The sequence below is a fragment of the Equus quagga genome, chromosome 10, assembly GCF_021613505.1.
Source record: "Equus quagga isolate Etosha38 chromosome 10, UCLA_HA_Equagga_1.0, whole genome shotgun sequence".
In the NCBI taxonomy this organism is placed as follows: Eukaryota; Metazoa; Chordata; class Mammalia; order Perissodactyla; family Equidae; genus Equus; species Equus quagga.
Window position 1 is genome coordinate 70,321,457 of NC_060276.1, and position 27,670 is coordinate 70,349,126.

At 50.5% G+C, this 27,670-nt stretch overlaps 1 protein-coding gene across 1 annotated transcript; it reads right to left on the reverse strand.

Moving 5' to 3' along the window:
- Window positions 1-27,670, reverse strand: NALF2 (NALCN channel auxiliary factor 2). The gene is made up of 3 exons (XM_046674113.1): window positions 26,818-27,670; window positions 3,300-3,471; window positions 1-2,885 (listed from the first exon to the last, which is right to left on the reverse strand). Exons 1-3 carry the CDS (start codon window positions 27,667-27,669, stop codon window positions 2,500-2,502), a joined length of 1,410 nt encoding a protein of 469 aa, XP_046530069.1. The 5' UTR covers window position 27,670; the 3' UTR covers window positions 1-2,499.

Sequence of the window (27,670 nt, forward strand, 5' to 3'; positions counted from 1 at the left end):
TTACCATTTATTTCTTTATGGGGTTGAACAAGAGCAGAGAGGCCTCTGCCCCACAATGCAACAAAACAGAAAGCAGTACACATACAGAGACTCTCACCGAAACACAGAGGCAGGGGAAGGGGGACAACTGAATCAGAGCCGGGTGAGGGAGGAAGGGACGGGGACTACTAGGAATCCAGCTTGGAGACTCAGTCATAGGAACTAGTGCAAGAAAGTCCTACTCATGAAGCACAGTGTAGAAAATGGCATAAGAAAGCCGCCCAGCTCTGCTGCCTGTGACGGAGGGCAGGGGCAGCTGGAGGGGTAGGGGATCGGGATGGCGGGGTGGATACGGACAGTCAAATGACTTCGACGTGGAGTGAGGTGCCCCTTTCCTCTGCCACTGGGCAAGGCCCTGGGCTGGTCTGAGCCAGGGGTCTCCTGGGCACTTGGTGAAGAGGAAGAGAAGATGGGAGTCTCCAAGGGTCCATTCCCTGGGGCCCTAAGGTCCCCCCTTACTTCCCAGTCCCTTTTCCCCTCCTGAGGATGCAGGAGTTAGAAGGCAGTACCTAGGGTCTCTCACGTCTACATAAGCATCTCTGGAAAGGAGCCAGCACCTCTTCCCCTCCCCAGCTGAAAAGAGCACTCTAGGGATGGGGCATGTGGCTAGGCCCGAAGTGCTGAGGGCCAAACAGGAGTGTGTGGGCAGGGCACAGGGGTGAGGGGAGGGGGACACACTGTGAGAAAGGAGCAAACTGGCAGGGAAGGACTCCCCAGTCTCACAAAGCCTATTTGGGACCCAGCTGAGGCCCCTGAATGATTCCCTCTCTACTTGGGGGGTCTCCCATTTATCCCCTAGCCAACTAATTCCAGCTGTCTCCTCCCCATCCCCTTCTTAGTTTCACCTAATGCAGCTCCAGGTCCACCCCTCCCCTTAACTCGCTGGCATCACGTCCTAGGACACAGGCCCTTCCGGCACTGAAAGCCCTTTGGCCTGTCCCCAGAACACAATTCTGGCTCCCTTTCTTGTCTGCTGCTGTTGCCTTTTTGTGATGTCCCAGGCAATATGGCCTTCTACTCCCAGGAGATCAGCACAAGGCTAATGGCCCCCAAGGGGCTCTCGATGCCTCTTCTCTCGTTCAGCCCTCTCGCCTGACTAAACAGTTCAAGTCTCTCAGCCAAGGGACGACAGCACATCATCTTTATTCAGAGGGTCCTCTTGCCAGTCTTTTGACTTTCTCCAGCAAGGGGCAGGGGTGGTTGGATCAGGGGACTTGCTACAGGGTGAGGGGGGTCTGGTTGTTCCACAACTGAGATAGTAACCCACGGGGTCAGGGATGGGAAGGGATGAATACTCTTTGGTAGGCTGGGGACAGCGACAGGGTGGGGATGGGGGAGGCTCATCTCTGGAAAGCCCTGGGGCAATGCCACCAGGTTCTCCTTCATGGAGGCCTGGGCTAGGACAAGATGGGGGAGTATGGGGACCCAGGCCAGGCCTGACCCACTTGGGCTTAAGTCCCTCCTCCCCATGGAGATCAGAAATGGAAACGTCTTTGGCCCCAAGGCCAAGATCTCCAGGGCAAGAGCGGCCCTTGGGAGTGTGTGCACCTTCTGTAAGTTATGGCCCTTCAGAGAGCAGCAGTCTGACCACGCACCCTCAGCCTTCTGTTCTGAGGCCCACCAACCCAGTTCCTGTGCTCTTTCCCCAGAGGACTCTATCTGCAACCCTTTCTGATTCGGGGAGCTGTTCTCGAGCCTGCCTCAACGGTGATCCCAAAGCCAGGTGGCAAGAGCCCGTTCCGCCATCTCTCTAAGCCCTTCGCCCACAACTCTCCCCTCCTCTCCCTTTTTCCTATCTCCACTCTCTCTCACCACTCATTCTGCACCCCGTTCTTACCCCTCATCGTGTAGCATGACGGGGCACAGCTTCAATGCGGCCCTGACCTAGCTGCCACTGTGCGCACCTCATCTCCCAGCCTGGCACTTCCCTGTGGCGGCCCCACGTGGGGCAAGGTGCGCTGGAGTGGGAGGAGGGCCACTGCACCGTCTGCCATTGCCTGTAGGGGTATGGGCAGGAGGGAATTAAGGATCGTGGCAACAAAAGGAATGTGGGGGGTGAAAGAGCTTCTCCCCTCCGTGCCCCCCAACATTCCCTGCAGGGCCAAGGCTGAGTGAGCAGCCCCCTTCCCTAGGGTCAAGGCTCTCGGCAGGGGTGGGCATTTCCAGCCCCCACTCCCCCCCCTTTTTTTGCTAAGCCCCATAGATGGGGGCCCGGGAGGGGGCGCCTGCTGCTCCTGCCTTTTTCTCCCGGATGAGTTTGCAGCTCCCTGGGGCCCTCTGGCCCTTCTGGTGGAGCTGCTTTTGGGGTGGGGGTAGGTTGGGGGTGATGTGTGGTCCCCCATTTCCCCCCGCCCCCCACCTGGTCCTACACCTCCCATGGGAGGAGCCCCCTCCCCCTCCACCTGGGGGGGCTGGAGCTGCTGTCAGTATGTGGTGGAGGTCTGTCCTCCCTCCCTGCTGTCACTCTTCCCGAGTCAGGCCCTCATCTAGGGCAGGCAGTGCCTCCAGCCCCAGTCCCCCACCCCCCTGGTTGCTGGAGAAGGACACCATGGTATGGAGGAGCATGAGAACAAGGACATAGAGCCGGATCCTGCTGGGGCTGAGGCGGGAGCCCCCAGAGACCGGCAGCAGGGAGGGCTTGTGGCTGATTCGGCCTGGGGGGTCATGGCGGGGGTGGTAGTGGTGGTACTGTTGGTGATAGTGGTGGAAATAGGAGTGGTGGAATTGCTGGTGGTGGGTTTTGGGGGCCTCAGACTCCTTGAACTTCTTCTTCTCCGACTCACAGGAGACCCACTGCACGTCACAGCACTTGGTTTCCGGCCGCCTTGGCGAAGTATCCAGCAACCCTGCCAATGGATAAGGAAGGTGTGGTGGGGTGCCAAGGGGCGGGCGCGGATGGATATGCCCTTCCTAGAGAGGAGATTTTTCAAAGCTGACTGCTCCGATAGCCCTGCCCAAGACTCCTTTCCCCCTGCCCGTTAGAACCTTCCCTTTCTAGACAGTTCTCTCCCAGGGATCCCAGATGGTTTCTCTGGGCTAACTCCCTGGCCGGGCAAGTTCTAGACAGAGATGGCCACTCTGTTCTTTGCTCCTATTCCACCTGGTCCTATCCCAGCCTGGGGACCTCGCTGCCCACTCCTCCAGCCCCTAACCTTCTTCTAACCTGACTTCTCTGTTGTCCTCCCTGCTCCCACACCCCCGATCTGATGCCTGCCCTGGGCCCCCGGCCTCCTCCCTCCTCCCCAGTGCCCTGCCTTTACCTGTACAGATAAAGCCAGGGAGCCCTCCGTACACCATTTCCTCATTGTCGGGGAGTATAAAGGGGCACCGGGTCTGCACCTCCAGGCAGTATTGCTTGCAGGGCACCCAGCGCTGGCATTCCTGCTGGGTCACGCTGAAGTATTCTGAGCATAGCCAGGCCTTGTAGACAGCCTGTGGGGAGAGGAAAGAGCATCAGCCCAGGCGCCAGCCCCTTCCCACCTCCGAGGAAAGGAATGAGGAAGGATGTACTTATAGTCTATGGGGGAGGGGGTGATGTGCTCACCAACCCAACCCCAGGATCCAGGGGGTGGAGAAGAAAGAGGGTTTGGGTCAAGACCACTACATCCTATCCTAAGATCTCCTATCTCACAGCCAGGACTCCTGAGTCCCCCAGTCTGCAGTCATCCAAGACTTAATTTGTTCGTTGGTAAAATCACAAAATTACTCCTATGTCTGTGCTGGAAAGAGCTTTACCAATCATCCCATCCAATCCTACCATTTTACAGTTGGCCCAAAGAGGTGTCCTGACTTGTCTGAGGTCACCTATAATGAGGTAAATTTCAGTTCCGTTCAATTCAGCAAACATTTCTTTGGCTGATGATATTAAGTTTCTAAATTCAAGAAAAAGATGGAGAGAATAATCCTTGCCCTACCTCATTAGGGTGTTGTGTGCATCAAACAATAGGACACATATGAAAATGTTCTGTAGACTCTAAAGTGCAATACAAATGTGAGGGGTTATTGTTAATAAAAATTTGCCTTCCCAGGTACCACATGTGCCTTCAAGCTCTACTTAATCCATGCTCTGTCCTGTTGGCTTCAGCCCTGGTGTGGAACAGACACCGCGTTTCATTCAGAAACTTTGCTTTGCAGTTTCACTTCACGGGTCTGCCTCCTGTCCCTCATCGAGCCCACTCCTACCCGGTACTGGGGCCCAGCTGAGAAAGCTTCCTTGCTCTATACTCTTTGGCTTTCATCAAGCCCAGAGTTTCTCAACGGTGATGCTACTGACATCTTGAACTGGATAATTCTCTGGAGTGGGAGCTGTCATGCGTATTGTAGGATATTGAGCAGCATCCCCTACCTCTACCCAGTAGTTGCCACTTGTATCCTCCTCCCTCCCCCTCAATTGTGACAACCAAAAAATGTCCTCGGCCATTGCCAAATGTCCCCTGGGGGGCAAAATCATCTCCCATTGAGAACCACTGATCTAGCTCCTTGCTACTGAAAGTACAGACCGGGACCCCAGGCCTGGCCCCAGACCTGCCAAGTCAGCACCTGCATTTCAACAGGCTGTCCAGGCAACTCTCAGACACAGGGTTAGAGCCCTGCCCACATCCAGTCCTCGGATCTTCAGGGCACCTTTTCACAGTTGCTCCTCACAGCAATGGCTCTCAGACTTCATTGTGCCTCAGGATCCCCTGGGCTGCTTGTAAAACATGCAGATGGCCCCTCCACTTCAGCTTCAAGAGGAATGAGGGGAGCTCAGGAATGTGCATTTTGAACATGGGTCTCGGTCATTCTGCTGCTGGAGGCCTTTCAACGACACCCTGAGCAACATGGTCAGAGCTTCTTACACTGATTTTAACCGTTTACACTAAAATACAAATAACTCCACCGGGAACATGGACTTCAGCAGTGCAATCCCATGCCAGCCTTTTCTGAAGCAGGGAAGTGCTGGCGGGTGGTGGTACAAATCAACCCCCAACCCCCTGTGGAGGGACACCTTGGGACTTTGAGACATCACTGGCATCTCACAGTTAACATGTCCTAAATCTTCAAATGAAGTTCTTGATTTTTTTTTTTTTGCTCCAAATCTGCCCTCACCCCCAAGTCTTGACCATCCCAGTTCACTGCCACGACCATCCCCCCAAGTATTCAAGCCAGAACCTGGGTGTCAGCCTTCATTTCTCTTTCACTGTCTCCCTGCATGCAGTCCCTCAGCAAGGCGTGACAAGTCTCACTCCACTTCCACAACTTTGCATAGGCCACTGTCATCTGTCACCTGGATGACAGTCTCTTATCTGGCCTCCTCACCTCCACTCTTGCTCTTTCCAATCCACTGCTTACACAGGAGTAAGAGCAATCTCAAACTGCCATGGGATCATGTTACTCCCTTGCTTCAAACCCTTCAATGCGTTTAGAATAAAACCCAAACTTTTGGTCACAGACTTGAAGCCCCTGGATAACTTGGCCCCTGTCTATCTCTCCAACCTCATTCTCTACCTCTCCCTTCAAGCTCATCATGTTCCACATGCAGAGGTTTTCTTTCTTTTCCTCGAAGATGCCCTACTTCTTCCCACCTCGGGGCCTTGGCATATGCTGTTCCCTTGGCCTGGAAGGCTCTTCCCTCCACTTTTGGCATGGTTATGTCCTTCTCATCTTTCAGGTCTCAGTTTAGATGTCACCTCTGCAGAGTGGGTCTCCCTGACTAATGTCGCTAGAGGATGTTCTCTCTGTGTTCTTTTTCTTAATTGTTTCTTCACCACAAATATGACTTTGTCTGCATCCTTGTTTTGTTTTTCTCTGTCAACCTCACTAAAATGTGAGATGCATGAAAGCAGACACCAGTTCGTCTTACTGACCATTGCATACTCAGCACAACATATGTAAAAAATGTCAGTTGATCAAATGAATAGGACGAGTAAATGAAGACATGTCCCTACCCTCAGAGAAATTCCAGTTTCATGGGTAGACACATCTCACTTGAATTTATGGCATATGCTTTATACTATAGGAGAGGTTAAACCACTGACCATTTGAGGGAAGCAAATAGAGAAGCTGGGAAAGATTTCAGTGCAGGATAATAGTTGGGCTTGGACTCAAAGTAGGATTTTAGATGGGATGGGTAGAGATGAGATAAAAGGGCATTCTAGGCTGAGGCAACAGCTTAAGCAAAGGTCTGAAGGTGAGTGAATGCATGGTGTGCTAAACGAACAGAGAATGATTTTGTATGAATGGGGCAGAAAGGGTACCAATCTCCTGCGGATGAACATTTAAGTTATTTCCACGTTTTCATTATTATAAACAATGCTTTAGTGAATATCTTTGTACACATGTCTCTTGCACACTTGTGTTAAATTTAATTTATATAAACCCATAAAAGTGAAATTATTGGGATAAAAGGTATGTGCAAAGGAATGAGAAGGGAGTGAAAGGAAGGTGGAAAAGAACAAGTGAAGGTAAGAGGCAGGGTAAGAGGGAGCTGGAAGGGGCTAAGGGGTAGGCACAGTGGCAGTGGGGTAAGGGAGTACAAGGGAGGAGGTGTGTAAGAAAGAGAGGTTAAGAAATGGTGGTAATAGGGGGCCAGCCCCGTGGCCAAGTGGTTAAGTTCACGTGCTCCATTTCGGCAGCCCAGGGTTTCACTGGTTCAAATCCTGGGCATAGACATGGCACCACTCATCAAGCCATGCTGAGACGGCGTCCCACATGCCACAACTAGAAGGACCCACAACTAAAAATACACAAGTATGTACGTGGGGGCTTTGGGGAGAAAAAGGAAAAATAAAATCTTTAAAAAAAAAGAAATGGTGGTAAAAGTGGAGGTAGGAAAAATAGGGTGGGGAGGGGCTGCCCCGTGGCACCATGGTTAAGTTTGGCACACTCCGCTTTGGCGGCCTGGGTTCATGGGTTCGGATCCCAGGCATGGACCTACACCACCTGTCAGCCATGCTGTGGCAGCGACCCACGTATAAAGTGGAGGAAGACTGGCACAGATGTTAGCTCAGGGCTAGTCTTCCTCAAGCAAAAAAAGAGTGGGATTGGCAACAGATGTTAGCTCAGGGCTAATCTTCCTCACCAAAAAACAAAAACAAAACAAACAAAATCACAGGGCTGGGGAGAACGAGTGGGGGAATAAGAGATGGAGGGTGTAAGGGAGGTAAAGGGGTGCAGTGAGGCTGAGAGAAGATGAAGGGTAAGAAAGAGCAGGGGGATAAGAGGGTGGGGGGCATAAGAGTGGGTAAGAGGGGTCTGTGAAAAGAAAGAGGGAGTAAGAAAGAAGAAGGTAAGAGTGAGCAGGGGAATAAAGGGGGTTGAGGAAGAGGTGAGTATAAGAAAGCAGGGGTAAGAAAGAGGGGTAAGAGAGCAGAAGGAGCGGAGGAGAAAGAAAGAAAAGTAAGGCAGGAAAGAAAAGGAACTCTCAAGAGCCAAGGGCCGCAGTACCTCAGAGACCCCCTTCTATCTTTTGGGCCTCAGAGTGCCAAGATGAGCCTCTGTCCACAGCTTCTGCCCTGATCTCTGCAGACTGGACCCAGAGTCCACCTCAACCCTCAACCCAAACTGTGTGGAACTGCCCCCTCTTCCACCAGTGGGGCTCAGAGACCCCTGTGGGATTCTTCCTGGACTCTTCCAGTTCAATATTCCTGCTCCTAGGTGAGGAGGCCCCAGTGGAGTTCTGGCCCTCCTCCAAGGCAACTGCAATTAGCCTAATAACAGGCTATGATGGCTGGGCACTCCCCTCATCTGCTTTGGGAGAGAGGGCGGGAAGGGGTCAAGGTGGGGAGAGAGGGAGGTGGAGGTGGGGAGAGGGGTGGCCTGACAGTAGGAGTGTGGCCTTTCTCCTTAATAAGACGACCCTCCCTCAGGCCCCACACCCCTAGCCAGAGTCACCATGGCAACAAGTGGGTGAGCAGATTGCCCAAGGAAGACACCAGGCCTGTGGGTGGTGAGGCAGAAACAGGCAAGGAGCTAATGAGGGGAAAGGAGGAAGAAGAGCTACAGGGGTCTGAGAGGTAACCCACTTCCTTGGCCCCACAGGCGGCCAGCTGAGGGAATTGCTGGCCCACCTGCTTCAAAGGTGGCCTGGGGTCCTTCTCAGGTAAAAAGTCTGCTTCTCAGCGCTACCACCTGGGCAGCAAGCCTGACAGTCTCTGCAGCTCTCTTCCCTAGCCGGGCCTAAGTAGCTTGCCCATCTCATCAGCGTTAGGACGGAGCCGGGGGGCCAGGTTGTTCGGGCAGTCACAGGGGGCTGGGCACTCATCCACAAGGAGGAGGAAGAGCCGGGGGAGCCAGGGCTAGGGGAGCTATGGGGCTTGCTGGAGGTGGGCCATGCAGGGAAAAGGAAGCAACGTCTCAGAACCAGACAACAGTCAATCGGGAGCCCCTCGGAGATCTTTTGTTCTAGTTTGTCAACTCTGGCTGCATATTAGAATCACTCAGAGAATCTTTTAAAAATGCTCCTGCTTGGCTCACATCACACTCCAGACCAACTAAGTCAGAAGCCTTGTGGGTGGGCCCACACATCTGTAGTTTTTCGAAACACCTCAGGTAATTTTAATATGCAGAGAACTATCAGCTTAGTCCTACTTCATCATTTTATAGAAGAGGAAACTGAGGCCCAGAATAGAGGGAAGGACTAGTCTACTGTCATATAAAATAGTGGCAGAGGGAGGAACTTGAAACCTGGTTTCCTCATTCCAATTCCAGGGTTCTTCCTACTGGACAATCCTACCAGTGACTGCAAACTCCAAACTCAGAGGGCAGGACACAGGGGTGCGCAGAGGGGAGGAGAGCTGAGGAGAACTAGGCCTGTTCTGGGCTTTCAGGCTCTTCAAACTCCAGCCCTCGCTGCAAAGCTTTCTCTATCACGCCCTGTCCCCTGAGCTTAATCATCCTGGACTCTTGAGGTGGCCAAGGAGGATGGGTGGGGTGGGAAGCCTTGACCCGGCAATGCCCTCCTTTCCCTCCAGAACCCCCTTTCCCACCTCAGTAGGCCACCGCTGGGCTCAATCAAGTTCTGGCTGCTGCAGCCCAGTTGCTATGGGAACTGGGAGGGGAAGGAAGCAGGGAGTAACTATAGAGAACACCAATTAACCCAAAAAGGAAGCTGAGAAGGCTGTCCCACCCCTCCTCCCAGCTGGGCTGTTAAGTCACTCTTGAAATGGGAGCGGGCAGGATGAGGGAGATCCCTACCCATCCTGGGCTCTGCAGCTGCCAGTTTATGGAGGAATGGGAGCACCTGGAGAGCCTTACCCTCCTGCTCCCTGCTTGTAGCCCTGGCCAGGGCATTCTCGTCCCTTCTTGTCCCTTCGTTCCTCTAGAAAGAAGCACCTGACTTCTAGTCGTCAGGGTGCCGCATGAATGCACGCAAGTGCATATACACACAGCCCAAAGCCAAGACCCAGAGCCAGAGGGTTTAGAGAGGAGGCCTCCTGGACTCCTTGGTTTTGGGGCTGGAACAGCCTCCAGAAAGGAGGGCTTCAGTTCTTGCCAACCAGGAAGTCAGCAGTTTCCTTCTTGGATTCCAGCTCGCTTCCTTCCCTAGGGCCTGTTTCCCCCTCCAAATCCTCCCTCTGGACCTTCTCTTCATGGCTGCTTGTCTTCTTAATGTCCCCTGGGACCCTCGGCCAGGAGCTGCAGCTGCAGAGGCTGTGGAGGCAGAGCAGCAAGCTGGACTGGGCTGGGGATGAAACTCATTGTCTATAGCGCACAAGTAACCACCCACTCCCAGATTTTACCTAGGGGGAAACTGAGGCCCAGAAAAGGGGATTGATTTAGCCAAGTCAGAGGCATGCAAGAAATCAACTACAAAGCCAGGATTGGAAAGGAGATACTCTGATGACCAATCCAATGCCTCTTTGCGCTGTATCCATCAGCACACCTAGAATTGCATGAGGGACCTCCTCAGCAGGGTCTGAAAAGTGCCACATGCTCCTATTCCTGATTCTGGGCTTTCAAAGAGTTGGATCAAAACACAGTAAGGTCAAAGTCAGTCTCTCCAACCCAGGTAAGGAGATCATGGACATAACTCTGGGGACAGCAGTAGTTCATTGGGATTGGCAGAGTCAGACTGGGATTAGAGGCATTACAGGGCAAATCCAGCTGGATGGATCGGCTTTACTTAGGTGGCTGTAAAAATAAGTAACAGCTTTCCCGCTTCTGAGAATGAGCAGTCATGAGTCAAAGTGGCCTGGCCTGGCCTGGAGGAAAGGTGGGGGGGGGGATGGCTAGAGAGGTGGGTAAGAACCCAGAGCCAGGGTAGCTCCAGAGGGCCCCATACCTCCAAGCCTCTTAGGCCACCTGCTCAAGGGCCAGTGGCTGGCTGGGCCTGGCTTGACCAGAGGCAGCCTGGTTAACGAAGAAGCAGTGTCCCTAATGCAGGGGCAGATCTTAAGGAGCCTAGATGATCCACGCCAATCGGGTGCACAGAGGAGGCAGGTTCATGACCACTCCAGAATGGAGGGGACTGTGAGTCATCCCTCCACCTCCCTATCTGCTGCTGCAATTTCCACTCCCAAGCGCTATCCAGTTACTGATTGTAAACCCCTTGTCACAGGGCGCTCACTCTCCCAGGGCAGCCCATATCTTCAGACAGCTCTAGCAGTTAAAGACGTTCTTCCTTCTTTTGAGCTGAGATAATGCCTCTCTCTGGCTTTACTCGTGGCTCCTACTAGCTCTTCTGGGGTCATACACAGCAGTTGGCTTCCTGCCCCCCCATGCCAGCCCAGCAGGTATTTGTAAACTTCCCTGAATCAGGTCTTCCCATTCATTCGTCCATGCAATAATCACTTTCTGAACATCTTCTGAGTGCCTGGTACTGTGCTGGAGAGCTACAGATAACAGAGATGAGTAAGACAAGATTGCTATCTTCAAGGATCAGGAGAGACACCCATGTGAATCAATCATTATAAGTCACTGTGATAAGTAGAATGTACTTCGTACAGTGGTAGCATAAAAGGAGGAGTGATCAATTGTGATTTGAGGGCTGAAGGGCAGGAAAATACCTCCACGTGGGAGAGGCTTGAGTTCGGGCTTGGAAAAAATGAGTAGAAATTCACTAGGTAGAATCGGGTGGGAATAAGTGCACTTCAAGCAAAGGAATCAGCAGGCATAAAGGCTTGGAGGTGCGCAATAGTGCTGGGTTCAGACACTGTAGGTAGTTTAGCATAGTTAGAAGGTGCAAAGCGGGGCATGACGGGAGAGGAGGTTAGGCTGCAGAGGAAGGCCATGCCTATATATGATATGCTCTGGATGCTGAGGAGGAGCTGAGCTTCATCTTATAGGCAATGGAGACCCTTTAATGAGTTTTATTTTTTTATTTTGATTTTTTTGAGGAAGATTAGCCCTGAGCTAACTGCTGCCAATCCTCCTCTTTTTGCTGAGGAAGACTGGCCCTGAGCTAACATCTGTGCCCATCTTCCTCTACTTTATATGTGGGACACCTGCCACAGCATGGCTTGCCAAGCGGTGCCATGTCCACACCCGGGACCCGAACCAGCAAATCCCGGGCCACCAAAGCAGAACATATGCACTTAACCGCTGCGCTACCGGGCCAGTCCCTAATGAGTTTTAAATAATTGCTTTTTAAAAGATTGCTTATTACTTCTGTGACTAACTTTTCATACTTACGTCTGAAAGTGTGGGTGATGGAGTGTAGGCATCAAGACTGGAGGTAGAGAGACCAGTTAGGAAACTATTGCAATAATCTGAATGAGAGATGATGGGGACCTTAACTAAGGGAGTAGCCACAGAGTTAAAAAATGGAGAGGAGGAGGTGGATGTGAGAAGAGATATCAAGAAGGTAGAATCAACAGGATGACTTATGGATATGGGGAATGAAGGAAGGGAGGGGTCCGGGATGACTATCAGGTTTTGGGCTTGGGTAGCAGGATGAATAGTAGTTTCATTCATTAAGGAAGGCAAAGCAGGAGGAGGGGCAGATTTGGGGGTGAAGACTATCAATTCAGTTTTTAGTCATGTTGACTTTGAAGTATATGTGGGTCGGCTAGGTAGAAATGTCAAGGAGGCAGTTGGACATAATGGTCTGAGCTCAAAAGGAGGGTCTTGGCTAGAGAGAAAGGTTTGGGTGTCATCGAGGGTTAAGGGCTTAATCGTTAGGAACATAGTAGGACTCTACTTTTCCATACCCTTTGAAGTTAGGCATGGCCATATGACTTACTTTGGCCAATGAAATGCGAGTTAAAGTGACATGGGTCACTTCTGGGGAGAAGCTTTAAGAGCTGGTGTGTGCTTTGCCACATTCTCTTCCCTCTGCTACTGACTGGGGAAGCAGTGTTGAAATGGACCCTCTACTAGCTTGGGTCTCTTGGTGGCTATCATGAGCAAATGCTCCCTGTTGACCTGTTTGGGACATGTATTGTGAGCAAGAACTATTTGTTGTGTTATGCCTCTGATATGTGGGAGTTGTTTGTTACTACAGCATAACCTAGCTCACCCTGACTGATAAAGCAATAGTGGAAGCCAAGGAAGTAGATGATATTGTCTAGGGAGAGTGACCACAAAGAGAAAAGGATCAAGAGTGAATCCCTGGAAAACACTAACATTTAAGGGGTATGTGGAGGAAAGGAATCTGATGAAGACGGAGGAGTGGTTTAAGAGATTGAAGGAGAAACAGAAGAGAGTGGCATTCTGTAAATTAGAGGAAGAGAGACTTTCAAAGAATAGGGAGCGGTCAGCAGATAAGGACTTAGACAGGAATCCCGCTGGCAGTCTCAGCATGGTGGGAGCGGTTTCAGTGGAGCAGTGGGGACAGAAACCAAACTGTAGCCAATTTAAAAAGGAATGTGACGGAAGAAAAAGGGAGATAGATATATGCAGACTACTCTTCCAAGAAACAGTCCCAGTTTTTTCAACTATTTCTTGGGATATGGTTTCCAGTTCTGTCATCTATTCTGGTCGTTCATATTTAGACAAATTCCTATTTTTCTATGTCCCTTGCGACTGAATGCAATCCCCAGATAGAGTTTATCAACACAGAGTCAAGTAGGAGTATCAGCCCTCCTGTCCTAGAAGCTCTGCTTCTGTTAATGCAGCCCAAGACCACGTTTGCTCTCTGGGGGACTGTATTGTATTCTCCTGGTAAATCACTGGAGATGGAGAAGGGAAGGCCTGCCTGGAGTATGGTATCAAAGACACAGCCTAGATAAAAGGCCCTGCATGGAGCTCAAGCCTTCTGGTGAGACACCTGTATAAATTAAACATCCTTGAGACTGTAACCTCCCTGAGGACAGGAATTGTATCTTACTTATCTGTGCACTGCTCTCCTTTCAGGGTTTCAGATGGAGCTAGGTATCAGAAGAGGTGCTTGCTAAGTACTTGAAATCCAATCACTTGAAAACCGAGTCGCCAGCAACTAGCCTAGATTGGAGCAAAGTGGAGAGCTCCAAGAGAAAGGTGGAAGCAATGGGTTGTGTAATGTGTTTGCATGAATTTTACAGCTCTGATGAAGAAATTGGAGATGCATTAGCAAAAAAGTCAGAGAAAACGAAGCAAACAGAAAAAAAGAGGCAATTATTAACTCAGAAAAACAAGTTGACCAAGGAAGGAAATGTAATCACAGTATTCTACGTGACTCAGCTGTGAACAATATTTATAATCCTAATAGTATAACCATGAAATACTGTTAAAGCCAGAAATTGTGATAGTCCAATACTGGATGTATGAGGGGAAGGGAAGTATGTTTATGCATGTCGTCCTGCTAGTAAGAGAGTTTAGTCCTCCTCTAATAAAATAAAAAGTCAATAGATATTTAAAACAGAAAAAAAATCAAGAAAGAGGGGGCCAGCCCCGTGGCCGACTGGTTAAGTTTGCACGCTCCATTTTGGCGGCCCAGGGTTTCGCCAGTTCGGATCCTGGGCGCAGACAAGGCACTGCTCGTCAAGCCATGCTGAGGTGGCATCCCACATGCCACAACTAGAAGGACCCACAACTAAGAATATACAACTAGGTACCAGGGGGCTTTGGGGAGAAGAAGGAAAAATAAAAAATAAATTAATAAAACAAAATACAGATGATAATAAACTTATGTTTAAAAAAAATCAAGAAATAGTATCGGCATGCTGTTTAGAGATGTGGAGGTAAATATCAGAAGAAACAGCTAAGAGAATTAGAAGTATTTCACTCTCAAGAGTGAGGCTCAGGGGTGGAGCAGAGGGCTTCTGTTTTAATTATAAGCATTGAGATCTATATTTATCATTTAAAAGATATTAAATTATATATATTGTTATATGTATAATTTAAAAGACAGGTACAAGCTACAAGGAGATATATATATATATATATACATACACACACATATATATGGGATGATATACACGTGTATATATGTATATGTGTGTATTTATGTGTGCATTAAGTCAATAGATATTTAAAACAAAAAAGTCAAGAAATAGGAATATTGGCATACCATTAGACATGTGGAAATAAATATGACAAGAAAAAGCTAAGAGAGCTTCAAGTGTTTAACTCTGAAGAGTGTGTATATATATGTAGCTTACATGTCTTCTAAAATTATCAACATATATTACTTTGATAGAATGCAAATAAAGTAAAAATATAAACTGATCTGCAGCCATGAACCTCAAAAACAATGAAACAAAATCCCCAAGATTTGACCTGCCCAACCTCGCCAGATTCAGCCCTACGGCCCCAGGCCCTGCACTGCCTGGTCCTCGATCATCCACTCCATTGCCACCGTCTGGGCCGTGGGCTTGGGCCAGGTAAGCGTAATAGGCCAACAGACCTAATGAGTAGTCCCATAGCCAAAGAGAGGAACTAAGATGAGAGGAGGGAGTTTTGGAGTCTTCCATGCCCAATGGTTGCGCAGGCCACCACAGGAATGGTGCTAGTGTGACAGTGACAACCATAGCTTCCTTTGGGCTGCATACAGATGTGTGTAGCATAAAATCCCACTGCTCCCTCCCAGGCACAGCTGTCTGCCACACACTGCTAGTCCTGGGCTCAGGCCCAGGAAGCATTCTCCAGCCTTCTGCAAGGATCATCACGAAACCAGCTAGTTACCCTTGCCTTACCTCTTTCCCCAAACATGGTGCCTTGCTAGACAGATGAGAGCCTGGTGAGAACAGAGACCTGATAAAAAGACCTGTCAGCTGTGCTTGGTCTCTGGGGAGGAGGTAAATCAAGGCTTTGGAGTCCTTCCATCTCTGCCTCTTCCCTCCCCCTCCTAAGCATGTCTTTGTGCCCTCACTCGTAGAATCTCTCCAGTTGCCCTCTGGCTCCTAACTTCCCACCCCCACGCCAGACACTTCACCTCCCGCTCCCAAATTACCTTTCCCTTCTCCTAAGCAGTTCACCCCAGTGTTGTCAATCTCGAGTATTAGGCAGTCATTTGGATTAAAAACATCTAATTAAGATGAGAAGAATAATACCTACCATTTATTAAGTACTAACTATATGCCAGGCTCTGTTCTAAGCAACTGACATTTATTAACTCATTGAATCCTCACAGCCACCCCCTAAGGTGGAGACATATTTACAGGTGAGGACAGGAGGGACCAGAGAGTTTAAATAACTTGACCAAGGCCACACAGCCAATAATAATAATGGTGATTACCATTTCTTGAGCACGTTCCATCTCACAGGTGCTGTGCTCTTAAGAGATTAGCATGTTGTATGTCATTTAAGCCTCATAATGACCCTATTTCTTAGTTTCATATGTGAAGAAAATGAGGTTCCAAGAGAGATGAAGGAATATGTTCAAGGTCTGAACAACTATTTTATTGAGAAGACAGATTTCGAACTGGAATTTGAAGCCAGGTTTCCCTGGACTTCAGTGCCCAAGCTCTTTTTTTTTTTTTTTTTGAGGAAGATTAGCCCTGAGCTAACATCTGGTGCCAATCCTCCTCTTTTTTTTCTTTTTTGCTGAGGAAGGCTGGCCCTGAGCTCACATCCGTGCCCATCTTCCTCTGCTTTATATGTGAGACGCCAACACAGCATGGCTTGCCAAGCTGTGCCATGTCCACACCCGGGATCCAAACCGGCGAACCCCAGGCTGCCTGCCAAAGCGGAACGTGCACACTTAACCGCTGCGCCACCGGGCCGGCCCCAGCGCCCAAGCTCTTATATGCCATATTGCCCCCTGGATGGTCCATCCATTTCACTATCACTGTTGAAGTAATTAGTTTGTTACTCAAACAAATCTTTTTGATGGAATTGCAAGTTTGGGAGAGATTTCTAGGACTGGATGGGAGAGTGACCTTCTAAAATCAGTGTACTCAGCCCATTCCCTATCTGAGTAAGGTTTTCTTTGTAAGGGGGTGTGAAGCAAAGAACATTTGGGTACTAGGGGCTACAAATGCCATTTCCATTCCCCTATCAAAGCACTCCCCTCTTTCCTCTAAAGACACACACACACACACACACACACACACACACACACAAGCCCCTGGGAAATGGAGATGTTGAAAAGAGGCAACTGCTGCTTTATTTCTTCCAAACCCACCAGCTTCATACCCAGAGCCTGAGGCTCACTCTTCCTGCTCTAATCTTTGGCAACTGACGAAGGGAGGGAGCTGTCTCCTTGTAGAAAGGTTTTCTTGCCTTCGGACACAGTTCTCCTGTCCCAGGTCCTATCATTTAGGGGCTTCTGGAACTGCCTTGCCCTGGAAGACTCCAATGCCAGAGTCCATTCCTTCAGAAAGGTCTCAGAGTAGCTACACACTCTACCTAATTAATTGCTCCTTCTCCCCAGCTTGCTCCATAAATGTTCTTCCTCGCAAAGCCTTTTCTCCAGGCAGATGGAGAGTTAGCTAGAGCTGGGTTCAGATTCTGGCTCTGCCAATAACTAGCTGTGTGAACTCGGACAAGTCACCTGTAAGGAGGCAGGGACTCAACCACTAATTTGCTATGTAACTGTGAGCAAAGTACTTTCCCTCTCTGGGCCTCAATTGGGACCAAGAAGATGGTCCTAAGGGGGCAGCATGTACAGGGAGAAGACAAGGTCAAACATCTTTACACTCAAACAGACCTGCGGTCAAACCCCAGGTCTGCTCTGACCAGTTACTTAACCTCAAGCAAGTTACTTAAATTCCCTGATCTACACTTTTCTTTATATGCAAAACGGAGATAACAAAAGCGCCTATCCTTACTTTTCTGTAAATGATATCTGTAAAGCAACTAGCACAAAGCTTTACCTGCAGTATAATTACACTGGCACAGATTGGGTAGTACCATTGCCTTCTGGCAATCAAATACCTGGATTTGACCTGGATTCAAATCCTAGCTCCAACTCTTACTAGCTGGATGACCTTGAGCTAGTTACTTAACCGCTGAGCCTGTCTTCTCCTGTGTAAAATGGGGATGAATATATTTGTTCTTCACAAGGCAGATGTAAGAATTAAGTGAGATAAAGTATATAGAAAGTGCCTCGGATAGTTCCTTTCTTTCTCATTCCCTCCTTTCAGCTCTAAGATTCAATTAACAGATGGAAAAAACCTGTTACAAATGTGATCATAACAAGGTTGAAATTATTAATACGTATAAAAGAGTACATGCAAATCAATAAGAAAAACACAAGACATGAAGAGAATTCACAAAGTAGGCAATACAAATGGCCTATAAATGAGAAAAACGAATGTTTGACCTAAGAAATTCAAATTAAAAGCCAATGCTAGACCATTTTTCAACTCCAAATTAGTAAAGCTTTAAAAACAGGATACTCAAGACTGGCAAAGGGTGGTAAGTTAGTTCACACTTTGGGTGAGGGTATAAACTAGAATAAACCTTTTGGAGAGAAATTTGGTAGGAAAGACATTTGTAGGTTGAAAGCCTTAAAAAGGTTACTACTCTTTGATTCTGTAAGATTAGTCCCAAATGTTCATCCTGCAGACTTAATGTTTATGCTTCCATTTGTATGCAAAATAAAGGAAAGAAAAAGTCATTTTGTGTGCCGATGTTTATGTAAGCTCAGAGAGAGGGGTGGAAGGATACACATCAAATTGTTAACATCAGTGACCTCAGGGCAGTGGGCCTGCGAGGGGAGGGAAGAGGATGACTGCTCATGTTTTCTTTATAAACCTCTGTATTGTTAGATTTGGTACAACGAGCATGCATTATTTTGTTATTTAAGAAACTCAGCAAAGCAGAGAAATAAGAAAAAATGGTTAAGATAACATTATTAGGAAAAAAGAATCATAGATCTGACAAAGATTTATGAGCAAAGATCTTCATCACAGCATTATTTATAACAGTAGAAGTTGGAAGTAAAGTAAATATCTAACAATAGGTGACTAGTTAAATAAATTGCACTACATTCATGTGATGGAATATTGTACACTCACCAAGAATGACGTTTATGAATATTTAATTACATGGAAAGATACTCAGTATAACTTCAACAACAAGTTAAAAAGAGCAGGGTAAAAAACTATGATTTCCACCATGTAAAAATATATAGTCACATCTGTTAGGATGGCTATTACCAAAAAAGTGAAAAACAATAAGTGTTGGCGAGCATGTGGAGAAATTGGAGCCCTTGTGCTTTGCTGGTAAGAATGTAAAACGGTGCAGCGCTGTGGGAAACAGTTATGCAGTTCCTCGAACAGGTAAACATAAAATTCCCATGCGATCCAGCATGTCCATATCTAGGCATAGATCCAAAAGAATTGAAAGCAGGGATTCAAACAGATACTTGTACACCAATGTTCATAACAACACTATTCACAATAGCCAAAAGGTGGACGGCAATGAAAACGTATGTCCACACAAAAATTCCTCCATGAATATTCACAGCAGTTTTATTCATAATTGTCCAAACGTGAGAAGCACCAAGAGTCCATAGAGATGAATGGTAAACACAATGTGGTATATCCAGGCAATGGAATATTTTCAACCATAAAAAGGAATGAAGTGCTGATCCATACTACAACATGGATGAACCTTGAAAAAGTTAAATGAAATAAGCCAGACACCAAAGGACAAATAGTGTATAATTCCACTTAAATGAGGTACCTGGAATAGTCAAACTCATAGAGATAGAAAGTAGAATAAAGGTTACTGGGGCTGGGGAGGGAGGAATGGAGAGTTATCGTTTGATGGGTACAGAGTTTCTGTTTAGGAAAATGAAAACGTTTTAGAAATGGATCATGGTGATAATTGTACAACATTGCAAATGTACTAAATGCCACTGAATTGTATACTTGAAAGTAGTTAAAATGGTAAATTTTATGTTATGTATATTTTACCACAATAAAAACTAATATATACATGTATACATATATATGTAACTAATATATATATATATGCCATGAAAAAGACGTATTAGGAGAAAATACACGGTAACATTAGGAGTGTCTCTGGGACATTTTTCCTGTTATACTTTTATTTTCCAAAATTTCTCAAAGACCATTTTTTTCGTAATTGAAAAAAAATGGTACTTTTAACAGATTCTGTATCTATACTAATTCTGAAGGCTTAACTTGGTTGATAGTTTTAGTTGAGTTCAACACCAAGCAGATAAGCTCACCTTTCACAGATCAGCCAGGTAGCCAAGCATCTGCCAGAAACCAAATGAAAAGACAGAAAACAATGGTAACACCCACCATTACCACACATCCCTCTGCAGGCAGAACCCGGTGAGCTGACACTTCCTTCTACCCCCAGGAGAAGCCTAGCCATCCCAGGCCAGGGCTCCCCAAAACCCACGCATGGGAGCTGCATGTCCAAAGCCCAGACCAGGCCTCAGCAGGCTCAGGGGTGACAAGGTCTCCCTGTTTCCCCTCCCAGCTCTCCCAGCAGGTGCTGGGTGGGGCTCAGGCCTGCACTAGGCCTGCCTAGGGGACCTTCTCCCTTCCTGCCCTGGTTAGTCTTTCCAGCAGATTGATGCTGAGAATATAAGAGATACACTCCCTCTAGGCATGAGGAGCCCAGCTCCTCCCACCTCCTTTCCGAGCCTGCAGAAAAAAGAGGGAGCGAACACCTCCCTTTCTCACGCCCATCCTCTGCCACTATCCCAAGAGGATACCAGTAACTGTCACCTGGTCTCAAGGACAAGAGACTGGGGTATTGAACAAAGAGGATGTTGGTGGGTCTCCACTTTGGATCTGAGTTACTCCAGGTGGTCCCTACAAGCTGCCAATAGGTTCTGCTTGACCTCCCCTCTAGTCAGTCCGGCTTCTCACCGCAGTCACTCAGTAGTCAGCTGGACATTCCTCTGACAGCTGGAGAGATTAGTAACATTTTCTTTATACATCTGTGCACTGGCAAAAGAACAGACAGACCGGGGTTTGTATCCCAGTCCTTCTACCTTTTAGTTCTGTGGCCTGGGTAGGTCACTCCACCTGACTGAGCCTCAGTTGTCTCATCTGTAAAATCGGGAATCCTAGTACCTGCCTGCTAGGATGGCTGTCAGGATTAAATGAGTTCATGGACGCATATAAAGCCCCTGGTATCTCCCAGGCACTCAAAAGCTTGCAATTTTCTTTCCCCCTTTCCCTTTCTCACCCCATTCTTTGGGGTCAGCCTGCCTAGCCTTCTGGCCCAATGACTTGTGGCTCAGGTTCCAGCTCCTGTCTCCAGAATCCATAAGTAGGAGCTTTGTCCCTGGCAGCCCCTGCCACTCCATATTATCTCCTTCCTCCCACCCCCCAGGGCCAGCTACAGCTCGCCTGCTACCCTTGCTCTCCCCTCTAAGCACCAACTGGCTCAAGGTGTCAAAAATTCAGGCTTTTCTGAACCCCTTCTTATGCCCAGGAAGGGAAGTCTGGTCCAGTGTCCCTGGCCACCTGCACACACTCTGGTCTGTGTGCCTGTAACCACAGGAACACTACATACCCATTCCCCAGAGACCTCCCAGGTCAGCATCTGAGAATGGTGCTTCTGGAGGCCCATATTTGTCTAGACCCCTCAGAAGCTGCTCATAGCTTTTCAGGAAACACCTGTAGCTGGAATCAGCATGTGGCTGAGACATGAGTCGGGGGGGGGGCAGGTTTGATGCCCAGTCTGCATGGGCACACAGCAGGCACACAGCCTCAGAGGGTGGGAACACAAAGGAACTGCCCTGAGGGAAAAGTTTTTCTAGGGCAAACTCCCACCCTTGAGCCTGAGGTGTTGTCTTACATACCCACCCACACATGCAAGGGTGGGTGTACCCTTTCTCTGAGGTACCAATGCCTGGGGAGGAGACCCACATGCACCCTCTCATGCTTGTGATGTGTTCAGAGATCCTTGATCTTCCTTTAATCTCAGACCCACTCCCTGTCCTCCCTTTCCTTACCCCTACCTCCACTGTGTTCAGCAGACTCTTCCAGCCGGACCATGAGATTAGGTGGGAGGCTCCTGGGCTCCCTTTCTCTAACTAACTTCCCCCACCCCCACCTTCAGGAGATACCAGTGTATCCTTCCTGGAGGTTCCCGTTGCTATGGTGACTATAGTAGTCAGGCACCAGCCTGTGGGAAGGATGGGGAGTAGCCCTGAAGAAGACTGTGTGAGTGTGTGTCTATGTGTCTAAGTGTGTGTGCATGCACACATGCACGTGTCCACCCTGAGTAGGGAGGGGAGAAGGGAGGGAGGAGAAAAAGAGCAGAGAGGGAGACGGGGGCGGGAGGGAGAAAGGGGACAGGAGAAGGGGGGATCAGAAGATGAAAGCGGGGCAGGAGGAGGGACGGGGAAAAGGGAGGTGAAGAATGGGGTGTCAAGGGCAAGAGATGCAGCACCAGGGGGGTTTGGGGGAGGAGGCCAGAAGAGGGTAGGGACATGGGGTAAAGGTTGGGAGGGGTGTGAGGTAGAGGTGGGAGATGAGGGGAATGGAGTGGGAGGGGAGATGGGAAAGGGTGGCCCATTAGAGAGAAACAGTGCGGGAAGTGGGGGAAAGGGGAATGGGTGAAGGTAACTGTTGGGAGAAGCAGGGGTTGGGAGAACGTGGGTGTAGGGGTAAGGATTAGAGTGAGGTGTGGGGTGTGGTTTCGGAAGGGTCTAGGGTGATTTTCTAGTAGAAGATTGGAAAGGTTGTGGGGTCACTGGTATGTGGATGGGGGTGTTGGGTGTTGGCTAAAACTTGGGAGGAATATGGGGGTTCGGAGTGAGGTAGGTCAGGGTGAGGGTGAAGGAGTCTGGAGAGGTGTGGGCAGCATGAGCCACTTTCCCACTCCCATGTTTAATCCACTATTTCCTTGTCTGAGCTATAAACATTGCCTCTCCTCTGTCCCTGCCCCTTCCCAGACGCCCAGTGCTCACATTCCTGGACAATGAGCTTCTGTGGATCTGGAGGCCTCTCCCCAGGGGAGGCTTTGCCATGGTTGCCAGGAGGTCACTTCTTGACTGCCTCCCACTTCCTCCACCCCCAAACAGGGACCAGGGCACCCTTCTGCCTGCAAGAACCCTGGGTCAGGGAGGCCAACTGCTCATTGCCTGCAGGTTTGCACGACAACAGGGTCCACTGGCCGACTACGGGCTCCTGCCCTTTGCCCAGTGCCCTGCGCTCCCCGCTCTCAGCACCAGTGTTAGCCTGGGAGTCCTGCCTGGCAGGAAAGCTGTGGCAGGCGGGAGGAGAGAGGAAGGCGGCGAGGCAGAAACAGCTGCCAGCCGGAGTGGAGGAAGAGCAGGGCCCCAATGGGTATGGGCAGAAGGCAAGGAGCTGGCTCTGGCAGTCCCTCCCCCATGTGTGGGTGTTAGGCCTCCTTCCCCAGCCCTTCCTAGCCAATTCGGGGAGCAGGCTCTGCATACCAGCCTAAACTCTGGGCTGAAAGAGACCTCAGAGGTCACCTGGTCCAACTCCCCCCCCCCCCCCCCCACAATCTGGAGTTAGAGTCATCTCCACAGCATTTCCTCCAGGGGTCTGCCTGAATCACGCCAGGCGTTTTCTGGAAGCAGGGGCTCACATCCTTCTAAGGCAGTCTATTCCATCTTTGGAAGGAAAAAACTGTTAACTGAGCAACTCTGATGTGCAGGCTGAGGTACTGTGTAGACTTCTCATTAATAATGGCCTCACAGGGCTGTTAGGATAAATTAGCTAAATTTGCTCCATTTTACAGATGAGAAAAGTGAGGCTCAGAGAGTTGAAGTTCCTGGCTCAAGGTCACACAGGTAATAAATAAAAGAGCTGGGTTTGAATCCAGAACTTTCTGACTAGGACGTCCCTCTGGGGCTAAGCAGGACATGCTTCTTCTTTTGCACCATGGCAACTCTTCTGAGGTCTAAAGTCAGAGACCACGTCCTCCTGAGTCTCCTCTTCTCCAGGTGAAACAGCTCCTTCAATTCTGTCCAGGAGAACTTGGGTTCCAGCCTCCTCCCAGCCTACTCAGTGTGAGACCCAGGACCAAACACACAGTCTGCCAGGTGGGTTTGGGCTGTCCAGAATAGCGCCAAAGTATCACACCCTTCCTTGGTGCTAACCTTTATTGATGTGGCCCTATGGTTGGTAGGAGAGCTGAGAACTGTCCTTCTCTTGGGCTTCTATCCCCTCTTGGATCACAGCAGTGAGAGAAGAGGCCAGGGTTTTGTTCCCATCTCCACCACTCCCCCGAATCAGAATGTCCTGAATTTAGAGTAGGCAAGGGGCAGAGGTGGGGGAAGAGGCAATCAGCATCAGGCAGGGGCATGGCAGGGCTGGGAGGATGGAGAGCTGTGGGGGAGTGAAGTGGTTGTCCAGTAACCCAAGGCAGGGCCAGGAGGGCCAAGGGGAGGAGGGGGTAAGGGCTTTGGGGGAGTGTGCACAGGGAGATAAGGGAGGGGTAAAGCATGGCCCCAGGCGTTGGGGGAGGCCAGGGTGGGGATGGGCCTGCCTAAGGGTAACATCACCCTGCTGTGCAAGAGGAAGTCAGTCGCACTTTAAGGAAATGTCGCAGCTGGTACTAAATTGGGAGGTGTCACAGGCAGCACTGAGGACAGGTATGATTCGTGGGGCCCTGTGGGGCCCAAAACAGGGGCAGACATTGCAAAGGGAGAGAACAGGGTTTCTGGAGTTGCCCAGGGACGATCTGACTGAGACACCCAAGACAGGGCCCCAGAGACAGGAGTCACCTGGCCCTGAAGCAGAGGCTGCTGGCTCAGTTTCCAGAAGCAGAGGAAGCCTCTTCATCCTGGCCTGGGGCTGTGGGCTCTCCACCCAGGAGAAGCTTTGAGGATGGGGCATCATCTTCAAGGGATCCCACTTAGGGTAGGGACTGGACAGGAGAGCTTGGAGCCCAGGGGCAGGTTCTGGGATCAGCACAAAAGGCCTGGGATAAAGGTGGGGTGATGGGGTGAAGAGAGAGGGGCTGCAGGAGGGAGGAGAGCAGGGCTGTCTTTTCCCTTAGTGCCAATAATCCAGCTGGAGTCGAGAGCCCTGTGGGTCTAGGCCTCAGTTGAGGGAGAGAGCACCGGAGAGAGGTGGGAAAGACAGGAAGAAAGCTGTAAAGCTGGCACTGCCCTTCACCTGGCACAGCAGGCAGCAAGAGAGCAGGCATCAGGCGGAGTTCACTGAAGAGGGAGAGGGAGAGAGCGACAGTGACAAGGAGACAAAGGAGAGGAGGGAGGGCCCTGGCCATTGGGTGATGGGAGGCCACGGCAAAGCATGGGCTTAGTAGCAGAACTTGTGGGTTGGAGACCTGGCACTCCTGTTCATTAGCTGAGTGACCTTAGGGCAAACTGCTCGATCCCCCTGCACCCCAGTTTCCTCATCTGTGAAATGGGGATGATGGCGCTAGTATTACCAGCCTCCATGGGCAGTTGTGATCTCATATGTGAGAGAGGTTGAAAACCCTTAGCATTACATCAATGTCGGGTGTCATATTACTATTACAAACTGCTATCAGCTACCTCTTCCCACTTAAATTTCACAAAAAACTCAGGACGTGGGCAGAGCAAGGATTACTACCCTGTTTCACAAATGAGGAAATGAAAGCTTAGAGCAGTGAAGTGACAAGCCCAAGGTCACACTGCTAACAAGTGGTAGAGGTGATAAGGCTTCCTGAATCCAAGAGACCAGTTGTCTTTCTCCTACATTAAACTGCTTGGTAAAAATAGTCAACATGAGGGATTATGATTTAGCGCAGGACCAGACAGAGCTTGAAGCCAACTATAACATGGAGAAAACCCCATGGGAAAGTTGTGGCGTGGTCTCTCATTCCTCCTGGTGATTGAGGGGAAAAAACAGTCGGGCCATGGGGTTGGAGGGAGGGTCACAAAAGTCAGACATCTGTTATTCCATCTGCTAGTGGACCACGTCCTTCTGCTCCCACTGAGTGTGCGTATTTGTGGCTGAGGGTGTGTGTCTCTATATGACAAAATGTGCCCTTCTTCATGTGACAGTACTTCTGCCTGTGTGTCTCTGACATCTTGGGAAGATGTGCGTGTGTGTGAACACAGTGTCTGCTTCTACGGCACTGTTTGTAGGTGTGACGACCTGTCTGTATCTCTGTGTGACTTTGCCTGGGGTGGTGGTGTATGGCAGTGTGCGTGTGTGTGTGTGTGTGTGTGTCTATCTGTCTGTATACCTTTAAGAAGTGGAATGTCTCATTTGGTAGTGTGAGTGAGGCAGTGAGTCAGCTGAGGCTGAGGGAGCCGGGAGGGAGACTGCTAGGTTACGAGAACAGGAAAAAGGAGAATGAGAAAGTGAAGTCAGGAGCAAGGAGCTACCCCTTTCCTCCCCAACACCCCGCCCAAATCCCTCAGGAGCCCTCCAAGAGCACGGAACCCTGCAGAAGTCCACAGAGGTCACACTGGATGGAAAGGGGCACTTTCTGCCCCTCCCCAAAGCCTTGGAGGGAGATGAGGTAGGCTAGGAGGCAATTGTCTCCCTCTCCCGCTCTCAGCCCCCAGCTCAAGGATGGGTGATGCCACCACCCCACCTGGTTTCCTCGTCACTTGACCCTTTGACCTTGCTGTTCTCTTTCCTCCCAAAGGCAGGCCACCTGGCCAGGCTGAGCGAATAGGGCAATAGCACCACGTCCCAAATGTTTACAGCTCCCATGCACCTACTGTCCAGAACGACCCTGCTGAGGGTCAAGAAGTTTCTCAACACTCTGCTCTGCCCTAGGCAGGCCCGTTCGCAGCGGCCTCACCTCTCCTCTGGATGCCTGTCCCCAGCAGCCAGAAAGCCAGCTTTCCCTCCACCGCCACCCCAGGGTGCTGGGAAGGCACTGGGAATTTTGTAATGCACCAACCTTCAGTGGCCCTCCCACAAGCCGCTGTGCCCTGTTCTCAGCTCCTTTTGTCAGGGAAGAGGAGCTGGCAGGTTCCCTCCTTAGGTGAAGACAGGCACCCCTGGGCTCCACCTGCCTAGGCTCTGACCAGCCACCTCAGGTCATATAAGGTCAACAGTCTGGTGTGCCCCACCACCAGGAGTGCCCCTCCTCTCACCCATTGGCAGGGGCCAAAGGGTGAGGGTTAGGTTGCCAAATATTCTTCCTCCCTCCTTTGGCCTTCCCCCTGCACCAGCCAGTCCCAGGACCTTCAATTCCAGCCCAGGAAAGGAAGAGGGCACTGCTGGCTGAGGATGGAGGCTGGGGGAGCCAGATCCCTCTTTCGACCCCTTTACCAGCCCAGAGCCCCGTGACCCTTCCTTCCTTGTGCGGGGGCGGGGCACCAGGAAGCCCCAGTCGGAAGGCGCCCAATCCTAGAATTAATAGAAGTTGGTCAGGTGGTTACCTGACCTGAATCCCTGAGGCCCCTTCTCCGGGGAGGGTCCCAAGGTAGCACTCAGAGTACCACACTGAGAAGGGTAGGGGTGATGAGGGGAAGGGGGGGTAGAGGGGGAGACCTCCTTTTTTCTCCGGTCCCACCACCACTGCTCCCGCCGGGCCGCCAAGGCAGCCGTTGTGGCTGCAGACGCCAGTCCCTACCTTACAGCCTTTCGTGCAGGACCGGATTGAGTACTCTTCTGCCTGTAAGTATTTATGCAGCACGAGGTCGAACTCGTCATATTTTTCCTGAGCATGTCGGTCGAGCCGCTGGTACGCCTCGATACAGTTGCTACACACCTCCCAGGCCCCGGAGCCCGGGCTGGCCACCACGGCCAGCAGGTCTCCCAGCAGGGTGTCCAGGCTGCAGTCCAGGCTGTCGGGGCGGTCCATGCCCAGCAGCAAGTCCCAGACCGTGTAGGTGTCGCAAAAGGAGAGAGTGAAGTTCCGAAAGTGGCCTTTGAGCAAGTTTTTTTTGGCGGAGGGGAACTCTGCCGGGGCACGAGAAGGGGAGTCAGGGGGCCGCAGAGGGGGGGCTGGGGTAGTCGGTTCAAAAAGTCTCTGCAAAGATTGCAATTTGGTGCAAGCTGCGTCCAGCCCCGTGGGCTCTGGGACGCCGCCGCAGTCCGGCCCGGGACCGGCGGCGGGGGCGGCTTTGGTCAGGTTGCTGTATCGGGGGCCGCAGGTGCCCGGGGGCGCACTGGGCGGCGGCGGCGACAGGGGCAGCACTGAGCGAGGAGGCACCGGCTGCCGCTCACGGCCGGCCCCCCAGGGCGGCCGCATGGCGCTGCTCAGCTCCCTGGCTCGGGGCCGGGCCCCCGCGCACAGCCACAGATGGTCAGCGAGCAGCACGGTGAAGAAGAGCAGGGACGCCAGGGACAGTCGCCATCGCTGCGCCCGCTCGGAGTCGGCGCAAGGTTTGTCGCTCGGCCTGGGAGCCCAGCAGCAGCAGCAGCAGCAGATAGTCAGCGCGGCGGCGTCTTTCCCGGGCCACATCCAAGCGCCCCTGAACATA

Excerpts from the sequence above, each read along its gene's own strand:
- NALF2 (XM_046674113.1), bottom strand. The coding sequence starts at position 27,669 with ATGTTCAGGGGCGCTTGGATGTGGCCCGGGAAAGACGCCGCCGCGCTG. Across the intron at positions 3,472-26,817 it reads CCTGCACGAAAGGCTGTAAG|GCTGTCTACAAGGCCTGGCT; the intron begins GTAGGGACTGGC and ends CTCTCCCCACAG. Across the intron at positions 2,886-3,299 it reads CCCTGGCTTTATCTGTACAG|GGTTGCTGGATACTTCGCCA; the intron begins GTAAAGGCAGGG and ends ATCCATTGGCAG.